General features: G+C 45.4%; 1 protein-coding gene across 1 annotated transcript in view; it reads right to left on the bottom strand.

The window, feature by feature from the left end:
* Positions 1 to 12,701, bottom strand: part of Hecw2 (HECT, C2 and WW domain containing E3 ubiquitin protein ligase 2) — a gene marked incomplete at its 5' end in the record, with an annotated part of 193,309 nt that overhangs the window by 107,867 nt on the left and 72,741 nt on the right. The window contains 3 exon segments of the mRNA XM_013512122.1: positions 1,885 to 2,054; positions 5,983 to 6,058; positions 10,538 to 10,632. Coding sequence (XP_013367576.1) covers positions 1,885 to 2,054; positions 5,983 to 6,058; positions 10,538 to 10,632 — 341 coding nt within the window.

Genomic DNA, 12,701 nt, shown 5'->3' with positions numbered 1-12,701 from the left:
GAGGATTAACTAGCATATTTGATTAATAACTATTTATATTCCTAATATCATGGGATTTTAAAGTCGCCAAACACTGTTAAGTGTTCCTCTACTTAGGAAGTAGGAACATCTACAGTATATTGTGATTTCCTTGATAAATAAACAATGTTTAAATGTAGCTATTGCTGAAGTTTAAAGACACATGAGGTCATTTCTTCTGGGACAAAAAAGTAAAAGTATGAGATTAAGATAGGCTTCATTCTTTGTATTCTTTGCACGGGAAAAAAAAATGACTGGATGTTAACAAGGAAAAAAATAAATATAAGAGAAGCCTTATTCATTTCATATTTATTGAGATAAGATTTCTTTTTTTTTTGGTACCGGGAATCGAACTCACCACCTCACAGTTGCTGGGCAGGCGCTGTGCCGCTGAGCCACGTCCCCGGCTGAGATAAGATTTTCAAGGTGAGGCTCTCGAGATGAATAAATGATACAGCCAGGAACCTAGCCCAAATCATTTTGCTGTGTCCCTGGAAGACTCCCTGCAGCTACCTCAGCAGGAACTACGCCAGCCAGCCTGACAGGCAGGCGCCATTAAGGGTATTTAGTCATAATAATTAAAGTTCTCCTAGCGCCAGACCACTTGGCAGCCTGATGCCTAGGGAAAAAAGCACTTGCTTCAAATACAAAAGCTGAATTTGTGCCCCTCTGCCTCTGAGTAGCCAGCCACAATGACACTTTAAGCTATAGTTTCTTAACCACCAAAGCGGAGAGCTGGCAATCTCATCTCTTTTGCCTCCCCGACAGGCTTGCGCTGGTAATGTGGTCAAGAACTCTGTAAATATCAGATGTAAATATAAAGTTATAGCTTGTTTCATTACTTTATTCATTATACACCTTCTAAAGCTCACACAGAGATACAGTTTCTGGCTTTGACATTCGTTAGATTAACTGGTATGCCTTCAGGAATTATTTGTTCTTAGGAGGTTATAAGTGGTTTTTAAAACCAGACAGAAGAACACAGGCCACCTTCTTCCACATGGGCAACCGGAGGAGCTGAGCAGGGAGTTGGTCTGTGCTAACAAGGACCAAGTAACCACATCTTTTCTTCAGCTGCTCTTAGATCCCTGAACCCTCTCCCGCCAAGTGAATATTTCTACAACACAGAGTGTATCTTTGTCCTTAAAGATTTAGGGTATGCTCTCATTGTGTAAAACCCAGAAATGTTCTAACGCCAAGCTTTGTTCATGAGGTGAGAATGACGTGATGTCTCTTTGTTAATCTTTTGACTTTCCATAGTTCCCATGAGAAAATTTTTTGCTTGACCTCCCTGATATGGAGCATTAAGTGTGAACCACCATCAACACAATCTGCCTTCCCATGATGGCAATTCCTCAATGGTCTGCCAGGGAACATCAGGAACCACAAAAGGTTTGCCAAAGCCCACAGGGACAGAAATTCCTTTAGCTCACGCTAGAACAAAGTATCAAAATTTTAAGTCAACACAGGATCACACGACTGAGTTCTCCTTTGGCCCCAGGTTTTATGATGGCTCCGCACCGCACTTCCACTGACTATGTAAGCCTCAGATATTTGATAGAGTGAAGATTTTGATATTGAGCTCATTGTGAATTTTTTGCATTCGTTTTTAGTTTTAAAAACATTTCTCGAGATATTTATTTTGATGGCCGAGTCTCTGGCAGACACCTAGGCTGTGCTCGTGGGTGAGTGCCTCTGCTGCCTCCCACAGGCACGGAGACAGCGCCTTCTCACCACACTCTTCCCAGCAAGCCTGGGGCACTCGGCCTTCTTACCACACCAGCAAACAGCTCGGGTACAGAGTTCAGAGGAAAAGGAGAAGGCGGCTGAGGTCCCGTTGAGGGAAGACACCTGGGCCTGTCTTACCTCTCGGTGCCAGATCGGGTTGGTGGTGTTGCTGATGATGGTCGACCTTCTCTCCTGGCCGTGATGGGCACAGGTGGGGAAACTGCTCTTCTTCCCTGGCTGGATGGACATCTTAAGGTAAGGGTCAGGGTTGAAGAACATGCCTTTCTTTAGCCCAACTGCCCGAAGGTCTTTAAAGAAAGAGAGAAGGCGGGAGCGACAGTGAAGGAGAAGGAGGGAGGGAGAGGAAGAGGAAGGAGGAAAGACACACACACCATGATTAGAATGCGCAGTGCAAAGTAACGCGTTCCTCAGTATCACGCAGGAAGCTCTGAGCACACTGTCCAGAGCCCGGGCAGCAGGGCACCACACCATGATGACTGAGGACAGTGGCTGGTAGAAGCCCCGGCAGCAGGCATTTCCTGGCAAGCTGCACAAGGGAAGTCATGCCTTGACCTCACACCCTCCGCTGCCTTTTCCTGGGACTCTTCATCTTTTTTACACTGCAATGTGGTCTGGCAAACAAAGTTTCATACAATGCCTTGAGAGAAATCCTTAGCAAGCACTTTACTTAAAACATGCTCTTTCATTAAAAAAAAGTCTTGTCCATATACATAGAAATGAGTCAGAATTAAGTTCAAATGGACATGAAACTTCTGAGCCCATGTTCCTTTGTACCACATTTAAATGCCAAATATATTCCAGATGTGTAATGAATACTGAGCAGGAAAAAATACACCAAAAGTGGTTGTAAAACGTGAATCCTACCTGCTACTTCAAATAATTCTGCAGTTACTTTTCCATAGCCTACAAAGTAACCTATCCATATCTGATGGATAAAAAAAATCTGACGTCACTTGCTTTAGATTCACAACCTTGTTTCCTAGAAGTCTTAGCTGGAGTTCATTTAGTGAGGACACTGATTTTTTAAAAAAAATAATCCAGCTAAATGATACAAAAGTGTCAGGGACTAAGCTGGCTCTGCTGGGTCCCCAAAGCTTTTCTGAGACTGTCAGTCAGCTTGGTTACTACAGACTTGGGAGCTAAGTAACCTCAAAAACTTGTGGAAGAAGAGACCGGTAACTTTATGTGGCTAGGATAGTATAGGGAGCTCTTTGGTTTAGAGAGAAATTCTGCACATGGAAACTTCTGGACTACTGAGATCATCGCGGGGAACAGATGCTGTGTTCTGACCCTAAGCTACAGGAGCCCCGCAAGGTCATCCCATGCAAGCCATCCTCCAAACAGAAGGTTTTCTTAGGGTTGGTCCATGGTTCCCCACAAAAAACCCTATTCTCTAGAGCAGGCTCCCTGGAGGAGAATCACCAATGGCCCACAAGAACCTGTGGCCTGGACACATGAGACAGTAACAGACACAACTGTCCAACAACACCTGGCAGCAGAGGGGACAATTCCACATGTCAGCAAATGCTGAAATACTCACCCAAGAAAACCTTACGTTAACAATATTGCATGAAGCACAGTAATATCTTTGATCTGGAAGTTACCAGGAGAAGGGAAAGATGAGTGAAGGACTAGACAGACATTCAGGAAAAAACTGCTGCCATGTCACTGTCCTCACAACCCCTGTTCGCAGCACTTCATAAACGACAGAGTCCTTATGAAATCCCGCACCGGCATTTCACTGTCAAGTTAACACTGCCGCATATTTTCACTTGGGTTTATTTAGCATAAAGTAACTCTAAGGGGAAAATATAATTTATACTTTTATTTTCTCGCCTTTCTTGGGTATGTTTACTTTAGACTCAGAGAGAAAATGATATTTTTTAGATATTAAGTCTACTTTCAAATAAGGGCTTCCCTGTAGTAAGGGACAAATAACATAAGCAGATACGGCAGCTCCAAAGCCTGACAGAGCTAAGCCACTCACAAAAAACACAGCCTTGAACAAAAAGCACTTCACCTGAAGACTAAGTCACTGTGATAAAAGATGTCTTCTTTGGATATTAGATAACGCTGATATAAAACCCTTTGTAGTGAGAGATAAAAGACATTTGATTCATAAGTACACTGAGCTACCAGTTATTTTTAATCTGATCACTCAGTGCCCTTTATCCATTTCATTTCTACCCTTGCTTCTCCCTTTTCTGTATATTACTGTGCATAAATATCCACCCCACATAACAGGCCTATGAAGGACTCAAGAGTCACAAAAGCATGAAACGTTAAATATCCTTGTGCAGAGCTGGGGTGTAGCTCAGTGATACGCAGTGCTTCAACAGTCTCAGACAAAAAGTATCGTACACTGTCAACAGGCTACAGCCAGATTAATATTCTAGAAATAACATTACCGAGTTGCTTTCATTTCCTAAGTTCTAACCATTTCCGTGTATCTGTATAAGTCTGACGTAGGGTAGGGAATACAATACATGTTAGGTAGCAGCCTCCCTGTGACAAGAAGTAGAATGTAGGGAGAAGTGTTTAAAGAAGTATTGGTTGTGCCCCCAAATTTATTTCCTACCCTTTAGGAAAATGCGTCAGGTTTTTACCTTCCAGCTTTCCCCATGATGAGACACTAATCCCGCTGAAGACAAAATCACTATGTCCGTGCTGTGTTTAGAAGGACACAGATCAATGAAAACAGAGGCAGTAATTCCGAACTAAGAAATCCACAGACTATGTGAAAATATTTTATTGTATACCATATATGTAAGTTTAACTTGTTATTTAAAGAAGAAAGAAAGGCACGGTGTGATCAAACTCAAACCTCGCAAGCACCTGGGCTGGCTCATTGGTCCCCATTCAAGCCAGGGACTTGGGCACCTGCAGCCCTCAGCCTATGCAGATCCAAAGCGCCCAGAATGTGTTCAGGAAGCATGGCGGAGGGGAGTACTGCACAGGCAGCGGCACTTTCAAATGCCACGTACATAAGCCTAGATGGGTTTAAAATCCTAAGGGTTCCGAGCAAGACAGAGCTACTGGCCAAATTGGAAGCGTAAGCCACCAGTTTATGCCTCTGGAATGCACCACAGAGCCGCAGAAAAACAGGCGCTGGGTTAAACAGCCCTACGGGTGGGGAGGAGGACCACACAAGGCAGACGCAGGCCCGGACGCCCAAGGGCCAGCAACATGTGGACACTTGTCACACATGACAGGCCTCCAGGAAGTGTCTGTTTTCATTCACATTTTTTTGCAGTCAGGATAAATTTCAGAACTGTTGCCATCTACCAAAAAATGAAAACAAACAACTTCCAGTGACAGACATCCGTCAGACTTTACTTCACAGACACTGGAGGACAGTCGTCTATTTTAACACTGCAATTCAAATACTGATTTCCTGAGTTTATGCTTGACTTTATGACAGATGATTCATATGTTCTAAACAGTGGCTTTCGATTTTTTTAGTGACCTAGGTATGAAATACATTGAACATTTTTCACACTGCAACTAGGACACACGTAAGTACTTTTTTCTGTGAAAGTTTTGTTAGTATACACTGAGGTTATGGGGAAAAATTCCCTTTCATAATGAAATCTAATATTCAGTTCTTTAATAAAAAATTGTTAGTTTTAAGTCTTACCCAACTCAGCCTGAAATGCAGTGCTTTACCTGGACAATAAGCTTACATGAAGACAACAAACAAAAAAAAAACAGTCTTATCCCTTTCTGATTTTTATGTGCACATCCCCACAGGAAAGAAGAGTATACTTTAACTTTTTTCCTCCATAATCTTCAAGTTTTCCTTTCTCTAGCTAAAGAAAACACAAGTTATTTAAAATAATCAATGCTCCTTGGTGAAATTAGTACATGCTACATGACAGCTTTCATGATTATACATAGGTATATGGTCTTTTGTCACCAGAAAACTTGGTAGAAATAATGTCCAGATTTATATTAGTAATCTAATTTTATCACAGTGAAGAGATACACTTGAATTTCCAGAAGGGTGACCGATAACCCCCGAACTAGTTCATATATCTTATGAGAGTGTGCAGGAAGGAGTGACTATCAGACCAGTGGTGGCACACCTACGGCACATGTGCCCCAGTGGGCCGTTCGTATCATTGAAAGCTCTAGAAGGTTTGCCCTTACTGGACTATCCCCGCCTTTGACATCGCGCGCTCTCGGGCTGGGTGCCACACGCGAAGGCATTCTTACCTGAGAGCGTGAAGCTGACCAGCTTCCGGGAATGCAGGTTTCCGGACACGCCGCCTTCTGTACCTTCTGCCCCCATCTGAAGAGGAAAGACACAGACCTGACATTTCCAGCCAGTACGATGCTGCCTGATTTTCCAGCAGAACATGTGTGTCCACAAAAGCAGCAATTTTTTTTTTATCGAAACACATCATAGCACGTCTTTAAATTTCTAAATCTCAGAATAGAGGCACAACGCGCATCCTCAAAGGCAAGAGTAGGATCATACTTCACTTTAATCCTTACCCAAAATTAAAAAATAAAGAGCTTTGAAACCCCTGATGAATATCAAGCAGGCTATTCATATGTCCTTTTTCCTTAATAAGAATATAGTTGATATGTAAGAAATGCACTGGTATTATTAGTGTTACATTAAGCATTCCCTTCAGTTAAAAAGCAAACCTTAAATTTCTTCAGATTTATTGGGGAAACCTAGAATAAATGGTATATTTATATCAGATCACCCATATGTACAGAATGACCCTCTCTCAGCAAATATTGAGCGTCCACATGGGTGTCCCACCTGCTTTTTGAGTTCTGTTCTATTGAGTTGTAGGTACACAGCACACACTATTATAATTAGCAACAATAGGAATTTGAGATGCTATTGTACTGATGACTTTTTCCTAAAAGCTTTTGAGTAAATTACATCTCACGTGAAACCAGTAATATAGACTGCATAGCAAATTTAGACCTTTCTCTCAATGTACATACAATTAGTGCAAAATATATGGAACACTAGGCAAGGAGACCACCGTGATCCTCTGAAAAAGAAGTCTATAATACTGGAAAAGACAAAACATAAGGCAGAATATATTCTGAACAGTTGGAAAATGGAAATTACACTTTAACTCTGAAGTTCAGATTAAACCCTCTACAAACATTCTTTTCTTGACCACACTTTAACCACGCCTCTCTCAGCCTTGTGCTCAATTGGGACCAAACCTGAGCTTCCACCTCTGTCTTGGTGGAGGTGAGTTTCAGCAAAACCCCTGCTGTGCATTTAGAGAGAATCCCCACCCTCAATATCAGTGAGATTCCTCAGCCTCCACCCCCAGGTGCTGTCTGATCACTCTGGCCACCTGCAGCAAGAAATCTCTTAGGCAAGAATCACCCTGCCCTCTGCCCACATATAGCTTTGCCACCACTGACCCCTTCTCCCCAGCTCCGCTCCTTAGCTATCAACCACACTCTCCAGTGTTATATTTGAAATACAGCCAATTCTACACCAAGGTCTCTTTTCCCTTATTGCAATAGCTCCTCACTATGATCTATTATCTTAACTACCATCCAGTACTGGTTTCCTCTGACACCTCCTCCACCTTATCTTGGCTGCACTCCCTACACTCCTGTAAAAAGAAGCTCCCATCCAGAGATAAGAAGCATCACTAACCCATGAAAAGCTGGGAAGTTACAAAAGAAATTCTAGATAGCATTCAAATTTTGAAGTAGTAATTTCGCCTGCCTTCTCTAATTCCTGTACCTTCATCAAGACACTTTTTTTGTGTCAGTTAGTTGCTTCTTGATCTGTGACATCTCAGGGTACCTTCTGGGTATTTTTCCTTCATCCCATCTGTAGAACCAGCTCCTTCATGACCACAGATTTGGAGCTGAGCGGATACCTGTGGGTTGCTACATTGTTTTGTTCTCCTTTGACCCTCACTTCCAGATGAGCAGGGCAGGAGGGCAGCAGCAAATCAGCCAGACAACTGATGGCTGTGACCACCTCATCCCGCCATCTCTCCACCACCCACCCTCAGATGATGGCCAGGTAGTGCAGGCCACAGCTGAGGCAGACACACAGCGACCTGCCCAGGCACAGGCAGACCTGCGAGAGCCGGGCCTCACCTCAGATGGAGCACGCGCCCAGTAAGAGGGGTCACTCCAAGCACGTGACACCTGCGCCCACTCTGAATACTCAAGCTGCATGAGTTACTCAAGGCAGAAAAGATTCACAGCCCGCCTTCATTTAAAACCCATCTAAAACAGTGCAGGAAACTAGGAGGGACAAAAAAGTCCTCTAATTCTTATTTTTAAAATGTAACCCACTGCTAATACAAAACAATTCTTGAGGAATTCACGTGACAGCAGTGTCCTACACCCCCTCTCTGCCAAAATGTTCATCTGAAATAACACTCAAAGAACTCATGCAAAATAATACTGAAAACATTCCATCCCTTGTTAGAATAAAGCCAAGGAAGACCAAACATTACCACTAAATTCAGGGACACTGTGATAATAAACACATCTGCACTCGGTGTGTAGAGAGGGTTTTTTAAATGAACACGCTCCATAGACTCAGCCAGGAAACCCAGCAGTGGTGCTGTCAACCAAGCACAAAACAATGCAAGGTGGTGCAGCACCGGCCTGTAACCTGGTCCTGCAGCAGAAGGACTTCCTGTTCCAAGGGTCTGAGACATGCTTTGCTGTGTGCTCTGGTGAATGACAATGATGTCAAAGCACAAATGACAAAGAAGATACAGTTATTCTTTAACCCTTGATCACTGCAAGAGGATATGTGAGGCAGGTGATTCTCGAGGAGCTCATTTCCTTCCTACGGCGTTTCTCAGCTGCTCCCTCCGAGTCTGTTCCCTGTGTCTGGTGGTGCTCAGATCGTACAGTGAGCTTTGTGAACACGAGTGTTGTAAACCAGTCACAGTAACTAACCGCGTGTCCTGCGCTGAGGGGACCACAGTGCTGCAGAAGGACAACGCTTCACTTCTGGTACAGACCCGAGCATTCCACACTTGGCCACCATCAACCGACCACCAGCCCATCAGTCTGCCTTTGAGCCACAGTGTTCTTTTCTGATTGCCAGTGCTGTCTACGGAGCTGCTAAGGTGCCACAAAATCTGTCTGAAGCAAATTAATTCTTTGTAAACTGTATCCGGGCTCAGTCGTGGTCTCAGTACAAAATCCACAAATGAAATCAATGCTCAGCAGACCACCACCCACCCTCTGCCTTCACTGGGACTTGGCTATCAAAGCTGCTCCAGTCTCAAAAGCTCTGAATCCAGAAAATGCTAATCAGCGTTAGTTCTTGTCTAATTTCACACACCACGACTTTTCACAGGTTTTATTATAAACAGCTTCACTTTCTAGTTTTGTAACTTCTCTTTTTAGAATAATAACTAGAGCCAAGACCATGCCAGGGCTTATGCTGTGAAGTGGCAGATTTCATGGTCAACAATTGTTATTCTCTCCCTGAGCCCTTCGAAGTCGTATGTAGCCATGCACACTGTTCTCTTATAGTCTGTACTGGGCTGGCTACAGTGAGAACTCAACTATAACTCCACTTCCATTCACCCTGCAGGTCACCCCTCATACACTCCTTCTTGGGCAAATCCTGCAGTACGTGTCATAGCTCTATTGCTCTCCCCATAGGGTAATCCCACAGATACAGTAATGTGCTTGGTGTCGCTCTTCTCCCCAGACCAGTGAGAGCCACAGCTGTTTCTCTTACCACTTCGCCTCTAGTGGCGGCACAATGCACCCAGTGAATATTTGTTTGAATAAATGACCACAGGGGAAAGACTGATTCTGAGGCACAGACACAATCAAAGAGCATGGACTAGGTCTAGACAATTTCCTTTCTGAATTTCAAGAAATCAATTTGGACACTTGCCTATTTCCAAAAGTGCAAGCATCTACGCGTGTGTGTACCTACACACTCTCACACACATAGTTCTGAGGATTCTACATTACTATGAGAGTTAACTTTTTTTCTACATTGCATGACCCTCATTTTCTTACTGAGTAATAAAAACTACAAAGGTGTACATATCTCGGGCTCTAAGAATCTCCCTAAATCACCTCAATCCAGCTACCCATGTACAATAGAGCCCTAGTCTATGAAAAGGCTGGATTTGTAAAGTTAGTTGATTGGGTGAAAAAAAATCACAACATCTAAAGAAAGAGTCCTTGGGCAAGTGCCATGCCAGAAGTGGACATGCTTCTTTCAAAAGCCCAACACAACTGGTTTGGAGAAGTTGGTTTCCCTGGAGTGACCAGGTTTTGCCAAAACGTGTGTGCAGTACCTTCAGGCAGAGACACCAGCCCTGCGCTGAGAGGGACGGAGCCCTAGGGCCTCCCGAGGCCAGCGTTTTGCTGATAGCTCGCATCACACCGTCTCGGGCAAAGCTGTTCCAGTTTACAGGGAGGCAGAATCACCCACTACTTAAATGGCTGCCTTTTCTGTCCTACTCCCTGAATCTGTGTCAATTAAATTCACCCAAGATACAACCCCGCTCTTCCCTACCAATCGGTCACCTGGACCAGACTGAGAACCTCTGCACTGGTTCGGTCCCCGCGGCGCTGCTGAGCAGGGCTCCAGGAGACTGACAGCAGGGAGCCGCCCGCTGACCCGCATCACAGACCCAGGGCTGCCAGTCCTGTCGTTCTCCCTTCCCTGCAGCAGTGCCCACGCTGCTGTGCGTTTCCTCGCTACTGGCCCCCGTCACTCTGTCAGGGCAGCACAGAAAACAGAGTTCAGCCCGTGCGGTCCTGGGGCAGCACTCACCATCACAGCCGGGTTCTTCACAGTGATGCAGGGCGTGGTGGCCCGCAGGGCTCCACTGAGGCCGTGGTAGTATTTAAAGCAGATTTTTATCTCCGCTGCAAATCAATGGGAGAAAACAATCAGCACAGGGACCTGCCGCAGAAATCCCGCACATTCTATGAATGACCCCGGCTTTTCCAACCCCAGGCAACAGGTTACACCACTTCCTGTTTGGTGTTATATATTTTTCTAAAGTTTCCTAATGACATCTCAGACGGATCTGAAACATGATGCTCAAAAACAGTACACTGAAAGTCAGTGCAGGGTGACAGTGGGACCAGCGACACTCATCCAGGCAGACGCGCTGTGTCACATGGCCGTGCTGCCACTTGACCTTCCTTCCCCTCAGCCCTAGGAGGCGGAAACTCCCGTCCCGACTTTACAGACGAGGTGTGGGTCACTGCAGTCAAACACTCAACAAAGGAGAGCTGGGACTTGAACCCACCCCTCCAGTCCTGAAGCCTTCGCTCCCGACACCTGTGCTGCAGACAGATGCCAGCCATCGGTGGAAACACACAGTCTAACGAAGTATGGAACTACAACAGTGCTTAATGGAATACTTTTGCTTAAAAGTATTATATTATTGAAGTTATCCATGTGATTTCAATGCAGCCACTAGACAGGGTTTCAATTTGGGAACCAGTGACACATACTGATGTAGCTGAGCGCATGTGAAAATCCATACATCTTAGAAATTTGTTCTGTGCATTTGAGCTTGACAAAAAAATGCAAATGCCAATTATGGTTTTGGGGAAGTAGCTACAGAGTGGGAAGCGAAAACACGCTTAATATAAAACACAGAGTCCTCGGGCTTTCTCTATGCGCAGAGTGTCCGAGTCACTGGAGTCGGCCACGCCAACCCAGCCGGACCTCCCTGGGCTACAGGAGGGAGCTCCTGGTTCAGCTGAGTCACCAGATCCTAATGTGGGCTGCCCCCGGTATTTCCCGGAGGACGAAAACCACTGCCTTTCCTGACTGCACCAAATGGCCTCATGTGGAGTACTTGGTTTATCTTAAAAGAAAGATATAATTTTTAAAATCCTCCTGTAATAATCTGTATCATCATTCTTTTATCAATAACCAAATAGGAAACTTCAAGAACATTTCTGCCCTGGAGTAAAACATGGAGCCCATCTACGATGTACACTGATCACCGGGCAATAATTCACAATTGAGGAATTTGTGCTGCGCCCCGGCTGCTGTGCCAGGCGGGGCGAGAACCCAGGAACAGCTTCCCTGAGGTCCAGCAGGTGTTTTACAGCTTAGCCGCTGAAATGACAATCCCAGGAACCACACGGGACAGTGGACCTTGAAAGGGCAGCACCAGGCGGAAGAACACCAAGCCCGGGAGGAGGTGAGTGAGGGTGGGGTGGAGTTAGGAGGGCATCAGGGAAGGAAGGGGTCTGACAGACAGGGACGGCCGCGGGCTGGCGAAGAGCAACGGCTGCACTCCATCATTGCTTTGCCTCCTGAGGACGCGCCTTCACACGTTTTCCGTGAACACTAACGCTAACTCTGGTCACTTCTGAAACGGCAACAGCTGTACAGATCCCAGCAAGCCCTGCACCCAGCCCACGGTACGTATTCCACGAGAACAAACCCAAGCCATGAGCAGCAGGGCCGCCGGAGCAGAACAAAGCGCGGTGACGCGTGTGATATGCGTGATTGAACTCCCGGCTCAAGCTCGTTAGCATCACTCTCCAAATGCCGGGAGCGGCATCTGTGACTCTGCCTGCAGCAGTGCAGCATAAATCAAATCAGCACTCAGGCAGTGAGCGGGGCGTTTTTCAATACGGAGAAGTGCATTTTTATAGTGTCCTCTCCTAACCCACTGCTAGGCCAGAGGAGGCCAACTGCTCCTTTCTAAGGTGTCACCAGTCAGCCAAGTAACAGAAGAAGTGACCAAGGAATTCGAGTGTTATTCCCGTGAGAAGATGCTGATGACCAGGCCAGCTTTGCCAGCTGACCCACTCTTACCCACAGGACAAAATGGAATCCATGAAACTCTAACATAAATGTACTTTGAATACGTAAAAACATAGACTATGTGGGCATGATCGCCGAAACCCCACAGAGCTGTGCTGCACTAGGGCCAAGCCGGGGATTTCCACCCCGTCCCGTGACA

Source organism: Chinchilla lanigera, unplaced genomic scaffold (assembly GCF_000276665.1).
Source record: "Chinchilla lanigera isolate Chin_1 unplaced genomic scaffold, ChiLan1.0 scaffold00002, whole genome shotgun sequence".
In the NCBI taxonomy this organism is placed as follows: Eukaryota; Metazoa; Chordata; class Mammalia; order Rodentia; family Chinchillidae; genus Chinchilla; species Chinchilla lanigera.
The sequence above is the reverse complement of the archived record's forward strand: the minus strand, read 5'-3'. Positions and strand labels throughout refer to the sequence as shown.